At 40.1% G+C, this 23,993-nt stretch overlaps 2 protein-coding genes and 1 long non-coding RNA gene across 5 annotated transcripts in view; all 3 read left to right on the top strand.

Moving 5' to 3' along the window:
• Window positions 1–23,993, top strand: part of LOC308080976 (uncharacterized protein) — a 1,029,623-nt gene that overhangs the window by 334,079 nt on the left and 671,551 nt on the right. The gene's annotated exons all lie outside the window — the stretch shown is intronic.
• On the top strand, window positions 11,709–12,308 carry LOC308080984. The gene is made up of 3 exons (XR_013932774.1): window positions 11,709–11,745; window positions 11,928–12,050; window positions 12,237–12,308. It is a non-coding gene; the product is annotated as an uncharacterized lncRNA (long non-coding RNA).
• On the top strand, window positions 12,575–14,745 carry LOC308080981 (uncharacterized protein). Its single transcript, XM_080457388.1, has 7 exons — window positions 12,575–12,644; window positions 12,767–12,863; window positions 13,001–13,129; window positions 13,433–13,528; window positions 13,761–13,961; window positions 14,419–14,528; window positions 14,701–14,745. Exons 2-6 carry the CDS (start codon window positions 12,785–12,787, stop codon window positions 14,526–14,528), a joined length of 615 nt encoding a protein of 204 aa, XP_080313514.1. The 5' UTR covers window positions 12,575–12,644; window positions 12,767–12,784; the 3' UTR covers window positions 14,701–14,745.

Raw genomic sequence — 23,993 nt, 5'->3', positions numbered from 1 at the left:
GTCAACTGTGTGTTTAGTGGCCCCTCAATAGCCAATCTACAAACTCAAAATGCTTTGCTTGTAGATCGGCTATTTTCACTGCACAACACCAGCAAACAATGTATAAATTAAGCATTTTGGCCCAGGAAATGTTTGTCAATTTTTGCCTATACTGACATGTCCTAAATAGGAACACCAGGGTTAATGTGCAGTTGTCATTAACACATTGACCGCCAGGCCCGTAATTCTACGGGCCGATAAATCCAACCGTAAAGCGCCGATCCCGTAGTACTACGGGCTATGGTCTTTTTAATGGTCCACGTTAGATTACCCCCTCAGGCACATCGTCAGTTAATCTCATCCATGAAAATTACATAGAAGTTGAAAAAAGTGAGGAAAAAAAAGTGATCACACAAAACACATTATTACAAAACACTAAAGCCAAGATATAACGTCAATCAGGGGGTCTACCATCAAACCATAAGTTTAATCCGAGCAGCAAGCGGCTGCATGTGTTCAGTGAGAGGGAAGACCCCGGGGGAAACATGCGACGTGCACGTGCACGTAATATGCTTGCGCTCGTAATGTGCACGCGTGGCTGCCTGTGATCAGTGCATGCAGCACCCGGGGGAAGCATCCGTGTGCACGTCACATGCTTGCGCTCATGCTCATACACGCGCTCATACACGCGCAGGGATGCCCTTAAATCCGTGTGCCATGATCGGCGCGTTGCAGAGGACGACTGCGAAGGTAGGACTTTGTTCTTTTTTTCCCCTTCACTGTCCCTGGGCATGGAGGTTGTGTGTGTGTGTGTGTGTGTGTGTGTGTGTGTGTGTGTGTGTGTGTGTGTGTGTGTGTGTGTGTGTGTGTGTGTGTGTGTGTGTGTGTGTGTGTGTGTGTGTGTGTGTGTGTGCCCCACGCTCGCTATAGAAAAGGTTAGGCTTGTGTTTGTTCTTTTTTTTTCCTTCACCATCCCTAGGCATGGAGGTTGTGTGTGTGTGTGTGTGTGTGTGTGTGTGTGTGTGTGTGTGTGTGTGTGTGTGTGTGTGTGTGTGTGTGTGTGTGTGTGTGTGTGTGCGCGCGCGCGCCTCACTGCAGGGAGGCTGCGCGCACAGACGCACACAAGAGTTGCCGATAGTTGTTGTTTTGAAACAAACAAAGAAAAATGTGTGTGTGTGTGTGTGTGTGTGTGTGTGTGTGTGTGTGTGTGTGAGAGAGGCTGTCTCTAGTCTCTCTCCCGTGTTCGGATCGCCGTGCTCACAACCGTGTGTTGTGGATCGGCTATTTCCCCACTCGACTTAAAATGTGATTTGTGGAGTATTACCATTAGTCAATTTAGGAAGTTACACGGTACAAATAGTACATATCACTTTGTTTTTTGGGCTTGTTTTCATAGACCTGGTTGCTTATTTCTCTCTCACAACCTGGCGTGGAATGTGTCTCACGTGACCGCTAGGGCAGAGGGTCTTCAACCTGTGATTTGGGATCTCAACGCCTCGTTGTGAGCTTGTAGATAGATATACTTATTGTCCTTGCGGAAATTCATTTTGTACCAAGCAGCCATCAGGATACCAAAAAATCACAAAACATAACATAAATACATTGACACCCCCCCCCACACACACACACACACACACAGGTGCTCGTTTGCGTTTGCGTGTGCTCCAAACAAATTCAGAGAACAAACTAAGATAAACGGAGACAAACAAATCGAAATGACATATAAGTGTTATCAAATTGAAGAGTATTAAATATGAGTGACGGAGGTGATAAGATATCGCTCAGAAGTGCTAAAAAAGACACGGCTCTAAACGATATGGTCATGGAAGAGCTGAAGAAACTAAATGAGAAAATGGACGAGACACGCTGCTCGCTGGAGAAGACATTTAAAGACAAAATTGAACAAATGGGTTCCTCTCTGGAGAAACAACTTGATGGTAAAATCAACAGTCTGCGTGACTCGATGGTTACACTGGTAAAGCAGAACCAAGACGACATGAGAGCAGAACTGCAAAAAAAACAAAGCGAGATTCAAGCCAATGTGGATATGGAAATCGGGCACGTAATTGCGAGAATCTACCAGGTGGAAGCCAACTTTAACAAGAAAGTTAAACGTGCAGAATTCGACCCCGATGTTTCCATCGTTATCTCGGGCCTGCTGTTTGAAGATGGTGAGGATCTTATGCAGAGAATGAACGCGCTGCTGGCTGAGGGGCTGCGGTGCGACCCGGTACCGGTGATTGTTGCCGTGGAACGGCTGGTACCGAGAGGACGGGGCCCGGGGCTGATTAAGATGGAACTGAACACAACTGGAGATAAAGTGGCAGTGCTGAGACAAAAAAGGGAGCTTAAGGACAATACGACGTTTGGCAAGGTCTATATTAGATCAGCCAAATCACACACTGAACGTCTGATCGATCTCAACTTCAGAACTATCCTTGAAGAGATGCCATCGGGAAAGGACTTCTTCATCACCGGGAATGGCCGAGTAATGAGACGGGACACTGGACGTGGACGTGAACCTGACCGCTCTGGAGTTGTCAGGGTCGTGACGTCAGAGAAAAAAGGAGAGAAGTGAGCCGCGTCTACAACCACACAGATTGATGCCAAAAATCTCTCTTTAATCCACTGGAATGTAAACGGATGGACAGACAAGAACCGTGAGTTAAGAACTGTGATTTTAAATCACCTACGACCAGACATAATCTCATTAAATGAAACTCATTTAACGGGAGAGGCTTCTATTGACTTGGATGGGTATGTCTGGTATGGGAATAATAGAGAAAAGCATGTTAAGGCACCAAAGGGTTCAGGGGGGGTTGGTATTTGTGTTAAATGTGACTTATTAAGTTCATATAAAATTAAAGTGATCAGTAAAGAGGTGGATGGAATTCTTGGTTTACATTTTATTAGCTTGAGTTCACAATATTGTTTTGTTGTTTTTTTCATGCTACCTTCCCCCTGAGACATCCCCATGGGGAAGAGATGCATCCGTTTTTTTTGGTCATTTACTGAGTCACATGTATTTATATTCCGATGTGGATGCCATTTATGTTTGTGGTGATGTAAATGGTAGAACTGGTAACCTAGAGGACTATGTGAGGGAAATTGATGATGTGCCAATGAGAGTTGTTCTAGATGAGGGGGTAAATAAACACGGAGAATCATGGATAGAATTTCTTAAAGACTCCAAAATGTGTAGTGTAAATGGCAGAATACTGTATGTCCACTAAATGACAACTACACCTCAGTATCTATAAAAGGAAAAGCAGTTGTAGACTATAGCAACTCCTTATGAGTGTTTGAAAACATGTACATTGTTCAAAGTGATAACTTCTAATCAAATGGTAGAATTAACTGGTTGCATGCATCTCATTGGAGAACGTAGTAAAGTGCCTGACCATTCCCTGTTAGTAATGGATTTTACAGTAGGTTATGGAACTAAGATAGATGTAGATTTAGCGAGGGAAAGTGACCAACAATTTAAACCTTATAAAAGAAGTGTAAGCAGAAAACTACCAAATGATGTTTTGTGTTCTAATATGAGATGCAAAGCTTTGATAGACCTGGTGGATAGACAGCAGGCTTGTTTTACTACACAGGAGATGTTAGATAGTTGGTATGGTGATCTATGTAAATTAGTCCATGATGAAATGGGAAAATACTCCCAGGACAAGCCATATACTACTAAAACAAAGAGAATTAAGCAAAGCAAACCATACTGGAATAAAGAGTTGCAGGATCTGTGGTACTCTATGCATAGTTCAGAACGATTGTTTTTAAGATGTAAAGGAGCTATAGGGGACAGGCAGAAACTGTTAGATAATTTCAGACAATGTCAGCATGCATTTGATAAGAGATACCGTTTCTTTAAACAGAGATACCAAAGAGGTCAGCTATTGTATCTGGAAGAAATCCAATCATCAAGCCCTCAGCACTTCTGGAGTGAAATTAATAAGTTAGGACCAAGACGTAAAAAAAATAATTCCAATGGAAGTATGGGGAGAAGGGGGAAATCTGATAAGAGAGACTTCACAAGTGTTGTCTAAATGGGAAAAAGATTTTGCCACTCTATTTGAAAATGATGCAATAGGCTTTGATGATGATTTCTTTCAGGAAATGTGTCGATTAAAAAACAACTGGGAAAAAGAAATGCAAGAAGTAACATTTCAAAGTAATGGGGACCTTAATAGGGAGATTTCTATGGGGGAAGTGCTAAAGGTTATTGATAAAGCTAAAATAGGAAAAGCTACAGGTATAGAAGACCTACCAAATGAAATTCTAAAATCACCTAAGCTTGCCCAAATTTTGTTTAATTTGTTTTACAATTGTTTTGAACACAGTAGAATACCATCAATATGGTCTAAGTCCATCATAAGCCCCATACCAAAATCACAGAAAAATGATCCTAGAGTTCCCCTTAATTATAGGGGAATTAGTTTGATGAGCACAGTTTATAAATTGTATTCATCTTTACTTAATGAGAGATTGATGGAATTTTTAGAGAAAGAACAGCTTCTGGTAGAGGAGCAGAATGGCTTTCGTAAAGCCAGGGCTTGTATTGACCACATTTATACAGTATGTGCCATAGTAAGAAATAGACTGAAGGTAAACAAATCAACATACGCATGCTTTATTGACTTCCAAAAAGCCTTTGATTTTGTCAATAGAGACCTTCTTGCCTATAGATTGATTAAGACTGGTGTAGATGGAAAGTTTTATCAGGCAATTAGCTCACTTTATAGTGCACCACAAGCATGTGTAAAGGTAAATGATGCTTCCCAGAGGAAAGCATAATCCAAGTTTGAGCTCTCATCTCTGGCTCATTTGTTTCTTAAGCCATAAATGAGATCAATGTGAGGCAAAAAGGAGATATCAGCTTATGGCTCCTGTTTCTCATCGTTTTCTCCTGAGAAATAGACTCAGTATGTCTCCGATGGAACCTCTGATGAGCCATACAGGAGATCTCAAAAATGGCTTAATTGTTTCTCAATGTAGCAGAATTGTTGCATCTCAAATGTATGTTTCTCATTGTTTTCTCCTGAGAAATAGACTCAGTATGTCTCAGATGGAGCTCTGATGAGCTATACAGGAGATCTCAAAAATGGCTTAAATGTTGCTCAGTATAGCAGAATTGTTGCTTCTCAAATATAGCTCAGAGTGAGAGCTCAACATAATCTCATTTAGAGCTCTTTAATACTGAGATCGATCAAATCCCATAAGACTCAGATAGGCGCCAGACCTTAATTATTCATAACATATCAAAAGTCTACCAAAATCTGACCACTAGAAATGACTGAAAAGACTCCTTAATTTATTATTCATCATAGACAAATCATTTTGGTGATCCAATTAGCACATATCAATTATAGTTAAGTCATTATAAGCATATTTATGGGTGGCAGTGGCTCAGGGGTAGAGTGGGTCACTGTGGCTGGATGGTAACCGCAAGGTTGCCAGTTCAAACCCGGGCTCCCCCAGAGTTAGTGTCGAAGTTTCACTGAACCTCTACAGTATATTGCTCCTGATGTGCTGGTTGGTGCATTGCATGGTGAATGGGTGAATTGATGCACAATCTATGTAAAGTGCCTTGGATAAAGGCGCTATATAAATGCGCTATATAAATGCACCATTTATGTTAAAATCTAAAAATTTCCTATGTAATTGGACATTTCTCCTTTTTCCACAAAGACAAAATGTCCAGTATCAGTGATTTAATTTCAGTTATTATTAACAATTTGTTAAAGCCTTCAGGATATCTCATTTGACACCAATAAGGAATGAATTCATTATTACTGGGACTTACTGTGAAATACAAATACAAAAACTGGGAGACCACGTGATAGATTATGAACGTTTGGGAACAAATTCCTTACCAAGAAATAGGTGACTAGTATCATAAACAATTAAAATGAATGCGATTCAACTTCCCTAGGCTCTACTAGGCCTATAGGGAACCAGCTTAAAGTTGGGGTGCCTGCAACCTTATACAGGGATTTTAATTCTGACCTCAATAGCTTCGACTACATACCTGGACAAGGAAAGTGGTGCTGTGAGGATATTATTTTTTGATTTTCAAAGCGCCTTTAACACCATACAGCCCCCCCCCCCCTTCTGAAAGACAAACTGAACAGCATGCATGTTGGCCCACACCTTGTGTCCTGGATCATGGACTACCTCACTGACAGACCACAATACATCAGGTTGAGGGACTTTACATCTGACACTGTAACCTGCAGCACAGGAGTCCCCCAGGGGACTGTGCTGGCCTCCCTTCTCTTCACCCTTTACACGGCAGAGCTCAGACACTGCACAGAGATGTGCCACCTGCAGAAATTCTCAGATGACGTCGACACCGCCATCGTCGGGTGCATCAAGGGGGAGGGGGGGGGGGGGGACCAAGCTTGACTCTGTGGCGGTGATGGCAGAGAAGAGGACTCTGGCTAAGAGTCACTAGCTATTCTAGATGATGACAGTCACCCACTGCACACAGCACTTTTTTCCCAGAAAAGCAAATTTAGTAACAGGTTTTTATCCCAGACAGATATAATTAGGAACTCCTTTATCCCAAGGGCCATTAGACTGTACAATGAATCTATCTATCTATCTATCTATCTATCTATCTATCTATCTATCTATTCCTACATACAAAGGAAAGCTTTATTAGTTTATTTATATTTCACTCAAATAGTATCAGATATCCACTTTGTAAAATGCCTCAGGGTCAAAGCAATCAAAGATTTGGCACCCCAATATCTTCAAAGTCCAATCTGACCCAACAACCGCCACGCGCGCTCAGATCAGCCAACGCAGGGAGGCTGGCTGAACATTCACTAAAACAGCCGGGACAATGCTTCACACATCCCAGACTCTTCTCCCTTCTTTTTCTTAAAAGATTATTTTTTTTGGCCTTTTCACCTTTAAAGTGGAGATAGACAGGAAAGAGGAAGAGAGAATGGGAGAGACATGCAGTAATAAGGACATGATGAATGGGACTCGAACACGTGACACGCTGACAGGCCAGGGCCTTATGTGGCATGTGCCTGGACCACTTGCCATGGGTGCCCCCTCTTCTCCCTTCTGGCTCCAAAACTATTGCAATCAAAACTGCAGACAGCACTCCCAAACTGCCATACTGCCATAGTCTTAACACCTATTCAGACCTTCCAGGCGTATATGCAACGGCTAAACTTATGTAATTTAGCATTTTATGTAGACTATAGCACTCTAAAATGTATACTCATAGCTTCACTGTTCAGATAATATATAATGTATACTCATAGCTTCACTGTTCAGATAATCTACTGTTAGACATATTAGGTTCTTAGCTTGCTTATGATTCTTGATGACTATTTCTATGTATTTGATGTATTACCATGTGTTGTTCTGGCTTACTGTAAATCGTTCTGGATTAAGAGTGTCTGCTAAATTCCTGAATTGTAATTGTAATGTCACCTGGGCCTAGATTGTACATCCTCTGAAGGGTACCCCCTCCAGAGTTAGGGGAGTATGAGGGGTGAATTGTGTGACGATCAGTGAGGGGGCCAAATTGTGGGAGTGGGAGATGTGGTGGCTCTCTAGGTGGGTATTGGGAGGTTGGGGGTGGGTGTGGAGGTCAAGAGGGAGTCCCCTTATCCCCTCTACATATCTGAAGATGAAATAATAAATGAATTGAAACCAAGTCACTCAATTCTTCATGCAAATATTGCAGATCTTTCACCGCTGATATAGGTCACATCTCCCTTTAATTTAAACATATTGGGTGCGACTTTCAGAACCCTATTGCCCGGGACTTTGGGCGATATGAGGCTTGGGAGATTATCGAAAAAAAACCCTATGCCTAACCCTAACCCTATTATATGTGCGCATTCAGGCTGAGAAGCTGATCAAGAAAAAAAATATCTGGAGCGATTAGTTACAGATTTTGTGCTCGACACCGTACGTAAATTGCAAATGTACTGCTTTTACTGCGGTCGCTTATTCTCTGTGCTCATTGACTCGTACGAGCTCATCTTTGGATATGTTGTAGAGCAAGTTGAGACCTGCGTAACGATGTCGCTTATCGTTTGGACATTCCCTCGCAGCGTTACTAATTTATTTTATAATAAAATGACCGTTGCACGTGCCAACTCACTGAGGGTGTCATAATGCTCTGTGTGACATCTAATTTTATGAAAAAAATATATAGTAGCCTTGTAGGGCCCAGAACACTGAGAAAAAACCCCAAATCAGTCACTTCTGGGTGGTTTGAGCCACTTCCGGGTATCTGCGATGATGGCACCAACATAATTATTAGTTAATAATTAGTAAGTTTGTAGATCTGCTATTTTTACAAGTCTGATGCTTGATTTAACCACTTTCCCAAGGTCGTAGAAGGTCGGGATTGATGTCATTCGATCGGGCGTCCTCGAAATAGGGGGGGGGGGGGGGTGTTCCTAAGTCCAGAGCTCAATGAATGTTAGGGACCCAAAATAGTGTCACTACAAAGTACTACCAATCGACTCCAAATTGCCTGAAACGTGCTCCTAACATGGGTTGGTCAATTTTGGCCTCAACACAAAAGGGGAGGTCTTAAAAAAAATATATACATATATATATTACTATTATTTGTATTATTATTATTATTATTATTATTATTATTATTATTATTATTATTATTATTATTATTATTATTATTATTACTACTACTACTGCAGGACCGCATTGGAAACAAGTGTTTCATTAAACTTTGATTTGTTATCCTGGGTTTATAAGTTATATTGTGATTTATTTTACCAAAATCTAATCAAATACTATTACTACTACAGCTGCAACTATAGGCTAAATATAATAGTAATAATATATTCTAGATATTAATATAATTAAACATTCTAATTTAACATTATATTTGTATAAATATGTACGTACATACGTATTTAATACTTTTATTATATTGATTATATTATTATGTATATTATAATTATAATGATTAATATCATCTCTATCTATCGATCGATCGATATGTCTGTCTGTCTGTCTGTCTGTCTTAATCTTTAGATAGTAACTATTAATTTAATCTAATTTAATCTTTAGATAGTAACTATTAATTTAATCTAATCTTTAGATAGTAACTTCCTTCTGTAGTTCACACATTACATGTCAGCAGTGCAAGGGTTAAGTGTCCAAACAAGGCAGTGACGTCATACATTCCTATGATCTGGATAGCTGGTCTGAACCAGTTTGTGTTTGAAAGCCCAGTGACTCAAGGCAGCTGCTGCTGCAGACTGCAAGACGACCATGGAGTTATTTCATTTATTCCTTTTTGGTAGGTGAAACTTAAACAATACATAACTGTGGATAATGTAACTGTTACCTGTATGTTAAGAATATTGGCTGTGGTATTTTTGTAGAAAGTGTGTATTTTAAGAGGTCATGCTAGTGTAACCAGGGTTTGAGAAATATAAACATGTATGAGTATGCCCAGTGAGAAAACATTATACAGAAAAACGTCAGCTAAGATAAGCACTTATTCTGTAAAGAGTACTTTTATTTTGTCACTTCCTGTTGAGTCAAGCTAAGTCCTGTGTGTAGATCATGTGACTTCCTCTTCCTCTACACATGACATGAGATACAGACAGTAGACTGTGTGGAGCCAAGCCACTATATTGATTAAAAGTTACTAAAAGTTGATAAAGTCAAGCTAAAAACATCCAGAAGCTGTTTATAGATAAGACCACTCATATGGGTGCAACCAGATGAGCCCTGACTTCGTGTTTGAAGTTAGAGGACATATACCAGCATGGTGAGGCTTGTGTGCTAATGTGCTAAAAACGATTAGCATGCTTATGCTAGCGCTAGCCACTAATGCTAATATACACAGGAGTATGCCATTGACTTAAGCTACAAATGCTAGCATGCTAATGCTAACTTAGAGGTGATGATGTGATATGAATGAGGTTGATGTTTACTGTATCAATGAACAACTGGACATGCTGAATGTTTTTGTAGAGTAGTGTTGAACACTCTGATCCTGTGTTTTCACACTAAAAAGATGCACTTTGGTTTTAAAGCTAATTTTTACTGCATGTGTCTGTATAGGCTGCCTTCCCTGCATTAACTGAGGTGGCCATTGCAGTATACAGGTCACATAGCAAATGTTTGATACTGGTGTAGCAATGTTATGCCATTATTATGTAAAGAGACATTGTTTATTTTTGTTTAAAGGATTTATTTGTAATAGTCCTGATTATTTGAATTTGATTACTTTATTTTGATGAATGGAATTTTACAGTAATTAATGTTTATTGGTTAAATTGTAATTCCTGTTAATGTGAGTAATAGAGATAATTTCATGAATGAAGCTAAGCTTTATTTTATGTTATGGTCCCCTATACCATATAAGGAAATGAATACATTCTGATCTTACTTATTGTAGGTCAGGTTTTTTGGAATCGCTTGGAGTTTGATTCTGCTTGGACACCTTGATGTTTGATGGCGAGCTACCCAACCCAATGGAAATGAACCAGAAGATCAACTAACAATAGCATGCAGAAGATAGAAGACTGAATCCACTGACTGTCTTGATACACAGTAAGGGTCCCCTTGATACACTGTAAGGGTCCCATTTAAACTGGAGACCCCCCAAAATAATCATATTTGAACTGGTGACCCCCCAAAATAATCATATTTGAACTGGGGACCCCCCAAAATAATCATATTTGAACTAGAGACCCCCCAAATTAATCCTATTTAAACTAGAGACCCCCCAAAATAATCATATTTGAACTGGAGATCCCCACCCTGACAAGCACTTGGAATTGTAGGAGTTGAGGCATTCAATTTAGCTTGACTAGTCTGTTTCACTGTTAAATATTGTGAAATTAGCATATCTACAAGCTCACAATGTCTCTCACTGCGAGGCGTTGTGTGCTTGTAGATCTGCTATTTTCACAATTGTAGCCTCTTTCTTATATAATTTGACCAGTTTTTATATAATAGTATAGTTTGATTATTACTTAATACAGTAATGGTATTTTTTCATTTCATTTTCCTCTTATCTTTTTGTTAGGTATTATATTGTCACTTTACTGTTAACTGGGGACCCCCCAAAATCATTTGGGGAACCCCCTGAGGTCCTGACCGACAGGTTGAGAACCAATGATATAGATATTCTCTATTTTCACAATTGTTGCCTCTTTCTTATATCATTTGACAATTTGGCAAATGTTTGACCAGTTTTTATAGTATAGTTTGTTGTTTACCTTTGATTCAGTAATGGTCTTTTCTTTCTTTTTGAGGCAATAAAAAGGTCAAAGTCCTTAAATTGTCACTTCACTGTCATCGGGGGACCCCCCCCCCCCCCCACCAAATTCATGTGGGGACCTCCCTGGGGGGACAATTAATACTGCAGGGTTAGACAGTGGCACACGTTGTGAGGGTGTAGGCTGCCCATTATTGAGAATGTTGCCCAAAATAGGGACACCAGGTTGAAATCAGACTATTATTAGTAATTCGTATTATTAGACTGTGGCTTATGTAGTTTGTATATTTGGCTGTTTGTCTTGACTGTAAGGCCCTTTGCAACTGTCTTGTCTAGCCTCATTTATACATATGCCAGTGGTTGCCAGTGGTTATTTGTTTAATTCCCTTTTTTACTATTACTTAGTTATTTCTTATTGGCGTCTAGACATTACCAAACATTGTTTCTAATGTATATTATCCTTTTATCCCTTGCCTCATATAGCACTACCCAATGTTGCAGGACAGATATGCAGCCAGTGGAGCTAAGTGAGTAAGCCACTATTCATGTTAACACCACTGATACCTGGCAGACAAATGACAAACATCTGACACTCATCATGGCATGATGTGGCAACATGTGTATGAATTCAGTTTCTGCTATTAGAAACGTAATGCCAGGTTTACACTTTTAAATTGTAATTGTTTATTTTTGTTATGTTTTCTGGCAGTCTGGAAGAGTCAACTGAGAGCCTAAGACCAGACCCAACAAGAAGGATGTTTCCCAGGTCTTGGACCTTGAATAACAACCCAGATGGGCCTTCATTGACCCATGCTTCAAAGAACTGGAACATGTAAGCAAATGTATTCCTTTGAAGTAGGCCTGCATGTGCTTCCTTACCTGGTTAACACCAGGCTCTACTTTTCTAATATTTGTTGTCTCTCTGTGATCTCTCTCTAGTTATGGATGAACACCTGTAGATCCTCGTTGGAGGAATGTGAACTGACCCGCTCTCTCTCTTTATCTGTCTGTGTCATAGGATGAACTCTGACAAATCCTCGATTGATGGAACTCCTACTTTGTACCCAAAGTGATCCGCTGTGGGACCTTATATGAAAAGCAGCTGGACAAAGGTAATTACTGTTTCTGACAGAGTATCTCATGAAAGTATACGCTTTTTTAAATAACTGGCTGCTGTAAATTAATGTTTTTAACATTGCAGCATGCCTGACATGTCTCCAGCACATGAAGTTAGGACATACAGGCTATGCTCACATCCTTGAGGTAAGAAATGTGCATATATGGCAATTTTCATATTTGACTATAAGATTCCGAATGCAACGCATGAATTTTCTGTGATACCTGTGAACCTTGTGATACCTTTTACCCCGATCTACAGCCATACCCTCCAGCCTCTTCTACACAGGCCTGCCGACCTGTTGATGAGGTATGTTTTCTTTAGATTTAACCCATTTAGACCTACAAGCTCGTAGCACAGCAGCCTATAGCCTATAGTTTTGATGATTTTTGACCAAGTACAATTAAGGGCCTTTTGTCTTTTCTGCACAGCCGTATGCAGCTACATATATGGACTTGGATCAGTGGAACCAAGAAACACCCAGTGTACTGCAACCTCCATCTCCGTCCAGTGATGCTCCAGTAGAAGGTGTGGTTCCTCAGCTAAGTGTCAGCAGACTTGGCACTGTTGTCCTTAAAATTCAGGATTCATAGATGAGTTTTGCATTCTACTTTTTTAAAAAAAACTTTTCTTTACAGTTTTTGACGTGCTTTCAATCTTTCTAGGTCAACCAAATCCATGTGACCAGAGCATACCAGAGGGTCAAGGGTGGCAGCCTTGCGACTCTTGTCGGTCTGAGGTGGAGAAGCTCCAGCTCCAGTTGAGGAGGATAACCACTGTGCTCTCCAGTATCAGTAAGTTTTATTGCCTGTAATGTTGCAGTTTTCAGTTGTCTGCTAATTTCTTTGTCTCACTTGAGACTTTACTTTATCCTGTACCTCTTTTGTGAGTTCTCTGACATGACTGGAAAACATTGGTATCCCAAAATAAAACTGTTTTCTGTTTACTGAAGAGCTGGGGAAATCGACCCCTGCTACTGAACAAATACTCATCAATGACTGCTATCAGAATATACTGTAGAGCTATATAGAACAGTACTCAATCTTATTGTTTTACAAATACACTCAGTAGACTCAGTTTTTTTGTCTTTGTTCTAGGCTCTGAGCAACTAGACGCACTGAAGGGCTTTATCACCCTGGTCGGTGACCTAGAGTCTGGAGTCTCCAGTCTCGGGCAGCAGGAGCTATATCCAGGTATGGATGTAAACGTTTGCCATACATTTCACACTGAACCTGACGTTCTTGGTAGCGAGTGATCCGTGTTGTGAGCTGCAACTAAATAGTGAAGTTTTCAGAAGGTCACAGTTGTCTGTTTTCATGGTGCACTGAGCGCAGAAAGGGGTCAATGTAGCTGTAGCTGAGCCTTACAAGTGCAAAACTGATGTCTTAAAATGCAGTTTGTTAATTGCTCGCTCTCTATTCACAGGCTGTGGACAGATGATTTCATCTGTGCAGCTGGCAGCCATACACCAGCGTGCCAGGAAGGACTGCAAGAGGCTATTCCACGCCTTGTTCGAGGTGTTCTTCACCCATGAGGAGTGCCGCAATGCCGTCGTATACGGAAAGCATGGTGTCATCCCAGAGGGGAAGAACAAACTGGATGAGGCGAAGAGGGATGCACTGTTCAGTAAGTATTTGTCACACCACTAGTTCCTCAGAGTAGTGTTATAGATGGCCAGTCAGTGGAGTTGGTAACCACTTATAGATATATATCTTGGGGTATCTTGTGACAATGTATACACATGTCTGTCTTACTGTGTTGTGTTTTTAGGGCTTTTATTATCTGCTGTAAAAGGCCCAGCTTGGGACATATAAATATACTTGATCCTTGACAAATCTTGGTTTTGTAAATTATATTCTCAATTTATGATGTCACCAATACATTATCATTGGGGAATTTGGCTGCCTTTGTGCAGTAAAGAAATGCTGGTGGGACGTACAGTACACTCTGAACCAGGTTGGCCTCGTCTGTGGCTATGCTGTGCTCAGTCTGTAGAGAGTCATATAGTCTTTACAATGTATATATTTAACCGGGGGAAACCCACGTTGACTGACTTGTGTCATGTCATCTTCTCTGTCTGCAGACTACGTCTTGCGGTGTTCCTCTCTGGCATCATGGACAAATGTTTTCACTGCAGAGGGCTTGAAGAAAGCCATGACCAATAAGTGCCGAAGCCGTGCTGCAAAGGACTAGGTACCCCAGTGTTTTTGGCAGCAGAACTACTGTTTTGGTTGTGGCAATATGTTAAAGATGATGCACTTTTGCACTTAAAGGACCACTTTTCAACCTGCTTTCATAAAATTGGTCCTCACTAATGTTCATGATAAAATACTACCCTTTTTTTCCTACTCGGTCTGTCTCATAGGAGGGCTGTGGGCAGTTCAGAAACCTGTCCACCAGTGACATCATCAATTCACGATAATACAAATCTAAATATGTTTTAAAAATATCTTGTTTAATAAAAAAAAACTGCCAAACGATGATGTCACTGGTGGATGGGTTTCTGAACTACCCACAGCCCTCCTATGAGACACAGACAGAGTAGAAGAAAATGGTAGTATTTTATCATGAACATTAGTGAGTACCAATTGTATGAAAAGTGGTGAAGTGGTCCTTTCAACTTTTATGTACATTTTGATGCCAATACATTTTTTTTTTTAATATATAAATAAAAGTTAGCTCAAATCTGATCACATTATGGGACTAGTCGTAAGGTCATTAGGCTGGCTGTGGGTTAGGTTACAGGTCGGCTGTGCGGACAGGACCTTCTTAGGCATTAGGAGGGCTGTATCTCAAGGGGGGTGCTGGGCGAGCCGAGACCTAACAGCATCAGTGGATACGATTAGGTAAAGGAGATATTCGTACTGGTCAGATGGTGTCTTAAATAGCTCTGTATAGAGTCAAGATGAAAGGGCTGCCATATCATCTGTCTTCCAAGTGTTGTGAAATAATGTTACTGTGACTCATGATCATCTAGGAGCTTGACATGTCCTATCGTTAATAACCATGTTTGCTGTGTAAACCTTCGTCTGCAATAAACTCCAGATCTACTTTCTCCAACGTCGTTGTCTGTCTTACCTTCTTGCACGTACCAAGAATACTCAACAGTTTTTCATATAATGTGATGCATTATTGTAGTGGTTTTCAACCAGCATGAGGTTGAGGCATTGTTTGTGGCACAATTGAAGCTGTTTTTGTTTTTACATTTAAAAATAAATTAATGATTTTATATTTATTAGCATGTTCACTGTTTCTCCTATAAAGCTCAATGTGAGAAAGGGGAAATTAAATCTCAATTATTGCCTCAATGAGAAGCTAAAGAGACCTCACCTATGTCTCAAATACAGCTCTTAATGTATCTCGCCTATGTCTCATGTATCTCAAATACAACTCTTAATGTATCTCGCCTATGTCTCATATATCTCTCAAATACAGCTCTTAATGTATCTCGCCTATGTCTCATGTATCTCTCAAATACAGCTCTTAACGTATCTCGCCTATGTCTCATTTATCTCTCAATACAGCTCTAATGTATATACCCCTGTCTCAAACTATGTCTCGTTTCGGCTCCTAATATTCAAGTTAGGAGCCATAAGAATCCATAGGTGATCTTTAAATGATCTTCAAATGAGAAATACAAGCTGGTTGCTCAAGAGAAGCATCTGAGATTAAAATGAGAAGCAGATTTTTCCTCTGGGAGTATGACATCATGACAATACCTATCATCACATTTTAATACCACGATAGGCTATATCGTGACACAATATATCGTGACACTTCTAGGCGGGGAGGGTTACTCTTTTTTTTGTAATCACTTGGGGAGGGTCATTGATTATTTTTTTTTGTCAAAGGGAGGGTCATGGTATTTTAGATCAGGGCACATACATTTCCTCCATGCCCCCCCTTATGTAAATTTCGACTGGTCCCTAAACATCATTAAAACAAAATAAGTAAAGATGTATAGATACAGTGCAGAAGATAGGGAAAACTCTAACCCCAACCCATAAACCTAACCTCTATAACTAATCCTAAACTGAATCTCTAAAGTAAAAAAAAAAAAAAAAAAAATCTAAAATTCTACTATACTTGTGGTCCTCCTCACACATAGTAATACAAGCGTGTGTGCACACACACACACACACACACACACACACACACACACACACACACACACACACACACACACACACACACACATGCACACACACTGTGCTTAATTGCTCTCTGGGTGTTAATATGCTCTTGTGTTTGAAGTGCTCAATTTTCGCCTGGCGTGGTGTAACGATAGGTAAGCTACGCTGGCTGCCATGTTTTTGAGCAGTTGGATGAGAACCTGCACTTGGCTGTGAAAAGCACCCTGCTGTGTGTCTATATGAAATAAGCAGCGAGCGGCAGCCAGGCTCCGCCCTGTTGTGCACATATGGAGTTTATCTCTAAGCGTTTGAACAACAAAAAGGTGCTGCGTTTATCTCCTGTGTGCTGTGTGAAGGACTGGAGGTAATTTGAGTCGTCTGTTGACAAACCAAACTTTCACATAGGCCTACTGGATGGAGTCTGCTGTGTTTGGAGATATTGAATGATAGCATTTTACCCTTTTTAAACTTTGCCCTGTGTTTACATAACCAAACAATAAATGTTTTACCAATCACTTCCCTCTATCGGCCGATCTACACCAGACTTTTCAAAGCGAGTGTATGCGTGGTGCGTACAACGCATTTGTTTAGATCCAATTGATTATCAATGATACCGGCTACACCAGGCGCGTGGATATGTGAGTCCCCCATATGCAGACTTTTAAAATAGGACTGGATCGAAAAGTGTGTGTGTGCGTAGATGCGTGTGTGTGCGTCGTGTGTGCGTGTGTGCAAAAATTCTCTGATGTAGATCGGCCATATACCAGCAATTACCAGCCGCTGGAGTAGTGTGGTGGTGTTTACCTGAAGAAACACATTTGTTTTGGGAAACAGGGACGTTTTTGGGGCAACCAAAATTGTGAAAACACCAAACACCATTCACCACATTACTCCAGTGCCTGATAACTGCTGGTATCTGAGGAAAAGTATTGGTCAAAAAATGCATTTATCGTTTAGTTATGTAAACACGGGCCAAGAGATTTGCAATTAAAATGCAACGTTGCCTATATTTAAAGTGAATCCCATCAGCAAACTGATTTAAAATTAGTTATCCATGTTCTTCTTTTTAACACGCTGTTAGATTTACTACTGAACCTTCACACCATTAAAAGTAAATCATCGATAAGGTACTTGGTTCAGATGGTTCTATAGAGTGAGAGGAAAATCCCTTGAAATAATTGCTACACAGGTGATTACAATTGTGGTTAAATCGAAATGATTTTATTATCCTTAGTCTAAGTTTTACAATTATTATGAGCCTATAAACTATTAGAATGAATTATCAAACAAACAATAAAGATACTACACCAGATATATATTACATCGGAGCTCCGAGATACACGCCTCTCAAGCAGGTCGAGAAGTTTGTAATAACATAAGATTTTTCTCATCAAGCTTTTATATCTCTGGCATAAAGATTAAAATAAAAATCATCAACAGGAGTCGCTGTTGATCCATCGTAGGGGATTGAGCATGCGGCCCCTAATCCCGTGCCATCTCGCGACCCATCGTTGGGGCGGGCAAAGGCCCCCTCCCTGTGTGTTCATTCTCCCACGGCTACTCCGGGCTGCAAGATGACCTTGGCTTCTTCAGGGTACCTGTGGAATGTACCCTCCCTAAAACTCCTCTATTTTCTACTGTGCTTATTAGATAACATTATATCAAGACCTCTTTAAACTATGATCTCATCTCCTGCTCTGATAAACAGTTTTTTTAATATAAGGGTATATTGACGCAGTTATACTAACACTCAACACTATTAGACCTACAAATTATTCAAATATACGCACAGTATAAAATCTAACTATTAGTGTATTGCTCAAATAAATCTGAATAGCTGAGTTTAACTCTAAAAACACTAATTTCCTTACAATTCCCCCTTTTCCACCTTTAAAAATAGGTGGAATCTAAGAAGGGAAATTATGGAGGACCGGGTACACCTAAATCTACAGTGTTATGTCACAAATCATTGCCATTTGGTCCTCGTGTGTGTCTGGGTTAGGCACGTCTCTTCAGGTGCTGCAATGAAAAAATTGTAATTAAGACACACATTCTCCCATGCCACTACCAACTGCGAACAGCCAAAACCCCAAAGGACTGCCCCAATGTCCCCCTTTGCTGACTGCTGAATCACATGGTAGACCTGACTGGCTGGGGAGGAAAAAAAAACAGACAGACAGACCGTCCGACCGACAGACAAAACCTCCTTCAGCCAACATAAAGCAAGCATAGCATGACACACACAGATTATGCTGGATTCTGGGTATACCTCTTGTCCGTTTCTCCTGTGTCTGTTAGAAAAATAGAGGCTTTCAATGTAATTAGGGTCTGTACACTTTGTAATACATTTTCTACACATTTTGCTCAGGTCCAGGGGCGTCCCCCTTTTTGACCTAAAAATAGCTGGTCCGTGACTTTTTCGATCTGTGGTTAGTTCATCTGGGGAATGATCAATCACTTAAGTTAACAGATGACTGTACAAAAGTTAATACAATCGCACTGCTTACCTCAAATTTGAATTGAAACACTATTGTAATATCGTTTTGGGCTGCTACACCTCCACTTTCATCATATCTGACCAAATTATTTTTAGAATGTATTCATTCTCAACTAAACATCTGCCACTCGTTAAAAAAACATTCCTTGTTCTTATCATATATTTTATTATTATTTATGTTCCTTCTAACATTCACTCCTAACCCACAAGACAATGAGATACTTTAAATTTACTTATTGTCATATTTGTAACATTCTCACATTCCTTACTTATTGAACTTACTAGATGCCATTTAAGTCTTCAAACACTTTCCAACATTTAAGAAACACTTCTAATTTATTCCATACTATACTCTGTTGATTTAGTACTCTTCTAATTCTGAACTTTTAATACAAATACACTAAACTAAACTTCTCTGTCTGTTCAATCACACCACTTACATACAGGCCGTGGCAGTCAAATTACCCTCTCGGCTCTTTTACTTCTAAACATCACATACTGAAGCTCTCCCTCCTCTCTTTCTCTCTCAAGCCCTCTGACAACATTCTTTTTTCCATTCAACGCCCCTCATTTAATATTTTAACAAACTTTCTTCTCCTATTGTTCCAAACTTCACCTCCACTACGCCTACTTACTTAATTACTACATACACTTGTAATCTTTGGTCAGGGTGCCAGTCAGTGTATAGTTTGAGTTTTCTATGTACAACAATGTCTCTGCCATGGTCGTATACTACAGTACTGTATGTGTGGTTATATATGGTTTGTCTTAAATTTTCCATTGTAACACTTAAATGTGATGAATGTCGCAATGCTTGTTAAAACCTGGACCTGTCTCTCTCCCCCTTTTTCTGAAAAAAGACTGCTCTATTTTTTTTAGAAACCTACAACTAAAGGTGCACTCTGCCCTACTTTCGCCATTTAATACTTTAATTACCAACTTGCCAGAGGAAAATTTGCTTTCACATGCTTTTGGGGCTTGAGACCCTGGTTTGACATCTTCCAGTGGCCCAGTCACGTGACACACTCCTCCACACTCCTCCTGCCGGAAGACAGACGCAAAACAGTTTATGTTTTCCTGAGCACCCCCAAAATGCTCATTCGATATAGTTCTCTCTCCTGCACGTGTCGCATGTGCATTGCAAACAATCCAGTAGCATCGTTTACATCCCAGGTCGCATAGACTGACCCCTTCACGCCTGTAATGTCTCGTCCAATAGCTGCAGACAGTGTCACTTCATGTGAAAAAGCAAATTGTCCAGACCATAAACATCGTGGACCCCTCGGATGTGAACGCAATTATCCTCAGCAGGGTTATTTACTTTGAAAAATGGCAGTTCTAATAATTTGGCAGTTAGCAGTAGTATCATCATTATTATTTATTCCTCTTAAACTTTTGCTTATCATGTGTGTGAAATGTATGGTTTCGTATGTGTACTGCAGCAGCTAAGCAATGTCATGTATGTTGTGTGTGACCGTGCTTGCACTCTGACCTCTCTCCTACTCTCTCATACTCCCTTCTATCATCACCTTTTTCTTCCTTTTCTCCCAGTTCTGCTTAACCCTGTAATCCTCCTCTCCTGCCTTAACACCTTGCTTCCCCCTATAACTAGTCTGTTCTATTCTGCCTCATTTAAGATTGTTGCTGGCTATGACCACCCTGCTGGCAGTCACCGTGTGTTCGCTGCCGTCTGGGTTGTGTGCAATCACGGGCAAAATGCCCCATATCATTGCAGTTAAAACATCTGACCTGAGACATGTCACGTGGACCCCCATAACCCCCTCTTCCTCCACCATATCCTCCTCTTCCTCCACCCTTATAGTACCCATGGTTGCTATTTTGCTGTTGTAACCGCATTTGTTGCATTAATAACATCTGTTGCATTTGCTCAAATGAAAACATGGGCGTGGACTGTATGTTCGGCGCCTGAGGTTGTGATGTGGGAGCTACCTGTACCACTGGCTGTGTAGGCACTGTGTTAAGATCAGGTGCATTCTTTTTGGTTGTACTAATCTGTTGTTGTACTTGTTGTATTTGTAATCTGAGAAGCCTTTTTTTCATATCAGCAATTGTCGCCATGTCAACTTGTTTACAGCAGGGGACTAAGGTACTGCTATTTTTACCACTCCCTAGTAAATGGCAGTATTTCAGTATTTCTCATACAACTGCCTTCCGCAGTAATTTGTAACAAAGCGGCTGGATGTGGCACTTAATATGATTTTCACTGAAAATGCCAATTTTTATGATCCCCCACGTTACAATCTATATAAGATAAAGCATGAGACTACTCAGTGAAACACATTATAGCAGTGATTTATTACTGGGGATTTCTCTGCCTGCCCTGTGTGTGTGAGAATGTGGGAGTGTCATGTGGCGGCACCACTACTCAAATTCTGTCTCCCTTTTTCATTCTAACTTTCTCAGGGAGTTTTCAAAAATGCTCAAAAACTCTCACTCATTTGTGCCTTATGTCAGGAACCAATGACAAATATTTGGCTCCCGAAAATTACTCAACACTTCTTCAAAATATGTTTTCAAATACAATTCACTAGAAGCACCAAAACACATAAAAAAACACAAAGTTCCTAGCGCCCAGAATTGTAATATCTCGTAAAATTATTTTAGAAGTTTCAGTTTTGTTTTTTTTAAGAATTATTTGTGTTGCAACACTTTTTTTTATTTTTAAATCAACTTTCCAATGTTTATTGTAAAATTTGCTATTAGTGCCCAGAATGCATAAAAAAACCAAACAAAACAAAAAAAACAACACAGTTCCTAGCGCAATGAACTGTAGTATATTATAAAATGTATTTATAAACTGTTTACAAGTTAATTATTTACAAGTTAACTACGCGCTCCAATGAAACCACCCTTATATCCCACACAGTAAATATGATATATGCCAGACTTCGCTAGTCTGTATAACTCCTCTTGAGTTATTTTTATTGCCTCTATTTAAATCTCTTAAATAACACTATTTTATCCACTTCGTATACAGCTTAGATACTAGATCAAAGTAAATGCTCAACGTATGCGTTTAAAATAAGCCAAACTCCCTATTTCATCAGCCACTTATACAATTTAGATACCGGATCATTGTAAATACTGTACGTCCGCTTCAAAAATAATCTGGGAGTTCAGCAATTCATCTCATTATCTCGTTGCCGCTCTGCACGACTATCCAGCTCCCCGAGTCCTCTGGTAACTTATCTCGTTATCGTCAGCGACGATTATAGTTTATACTGCACAGTTCAAACACGTTAAAACCACACTGCTTAATGACAATTCATTCACCCTGGCAAATTTGGTTATAAATCAATGTCCTACAATCGCTAAATTTAAATCAATGCTTTGGGAGTACGACAATTGCTTATCTCAGTCAAACAAACTCAGGTTAGAGTAATCAATCACTGAATTCGTCGAAACAGGCTTCAGCAAGCCTTATCTTTCACCCCGGGGCAAGTTTGCTCAAACCGAGACAAGAAAGCCGAGACCGGTTACTGGAATGATGTCCAGACGGTCAACCTGCCAAAGGATTTCCCCCCACAGAACCATAAGGGTTTCCGGCACCAATTTGTTAGATTTACTACTGAACCTTCACACCATTAAAAGTAAATCATCGATAAGGTACTTGGTTCAGATGGTTCTATAGAGTGAGAGGAAAATCCCTTGAAATAATTGCTACACAGGTGATTACAATTGTGGTTAAATCGAAATGATTTTATTATCCTTAGTCTAAGTTTTACAATTATTATGAGCCTATAAACTATTAGAATGAATTATCAAACAAACAATAAAGATACTACACCAGATATATATTACATCGGAGCTCCGAGATACACGCCTCTCAAGCAGGTCGAGAAGTTTGTAATAACATAAGATTTTTCTCATCAAGCTTTTATATCTCTGGCATAAAGATTAAAATAAAAATCATCAACAGGAGTCGCTGTTGATCCATCGTAGGGGATTGAGCATGCGGCCCCTAATCCCGTGCCATCTCGCGACCCATCGTTGGGGCGGGCAAAGGCCCCCTCCCTGTGTGTTCATTCTCCCACGGCTACTCCGGGCTGCAAGATGACCTTGGCTTCTTCAGGGTACCTGTGGAATGTACCCTCCCTAAAACTCCTCTATTTTCTACTGTGCTTATTAGATAACATTATATCAAGACCTCTTTAAACTATGATCTCATCTCCTGCTCTGATAAACAGTTTTTTTAATATAAGGGTATATTGACGCAGTTATACTAACACTCAACACTATTAGACCTACAAATTATTCAAATATACGCACAGTATAAAATCTAACTATTAGTGTATTGCTCAAATAAATCTGAATAGCTGAGTTTAACTCTAAAAACACTAATTTCCTTACAACGCGTGTACGGATGTTGCCATTAATACCTCATAATATGTCTTTAAATGGACATTTAGTAACACACTGACCTTCCCGTATGAGCTTATTAGTAGGTCAGTGTGTGCACACACACACACACACACACACACACACACACACACACACACACACACACACACACACACACACACACACACACACACACACACACACACACACACACACACACATATTTCCTGGCAACATTGCAGCAAAAAAGTTGGTTAACAGATGTCAGTTTTTGTGTTTATCTCAATGTTTTTTCTTCTTTTTTTTTCTCTCTCTCTCTCTCTCTCTCTTCCTTGGCCCAGGCAAGGATCTCTCTTATTTATCTCTCTTATCAAAGGGAGCTTATCTGAATCAAGTGCTTAAAAGGCTTTGGAGAAGCCGGTTTGGGGCTTGATGTGCAGACTAAACACGGCATAATGATGCAAGCTTGTGTAAAGACGCACGCAGCCGTCCAAAACAAATGCCTGTGCTTGATGTTTTTATTAGTGTTTTCTCTCCCTCACTTTATCTACTTTCTCTCATGATTCTTTTATCTTTTAAAGTCCTCTGGGTATCTGAGCGCACAGGGAACCTTGTATTTACTACTGTGGAGGGGAGGTGGGTTGAGATGTACACTGTTTTACATAT

The sequence above is a fragment of the Gymnoscopelus braueri genome, assembly GCF_963280865.1.
Source record: "Gymnoscopelus braueri genome assembly, contig: SUPER_24_unloc_1, whole genome shotgun sequence".
In the NCBI taxonomy this organism is placed as follows: Eukaryota; Metazoa; Chordata; class Actinopteri; order Myctophiformes; family Myctophidae; genus Gymnoscopelus; species Gymnoscopelus braueri.
This window is presented reverse-complemented; position numbering and strand designations above follow the sequence as displayed.

Coding starts and splice junctions, on each gene's coding strand:
- LOC308080981 (XM_080457388.1), top strand. CDS start 12,785: ATGGACTTGGATCAGTGGAACCAAGAAACACCCAGTGTACTGCAACCT. Junction 13,130..13,432: donor CACTGTGCTCTCCAGTATCA/GTAAGTTTTATT, acceptor TCTTTGTTCTAG/GCTCTGAGCAACTAGACGCA. Junction 13,529..13,760: donor GCAGCAGGAGCTATATCCAG/GTATGGATGTAA, acceptor CTCTATTCACAG/GCTGTGGACAGATGATTTCA.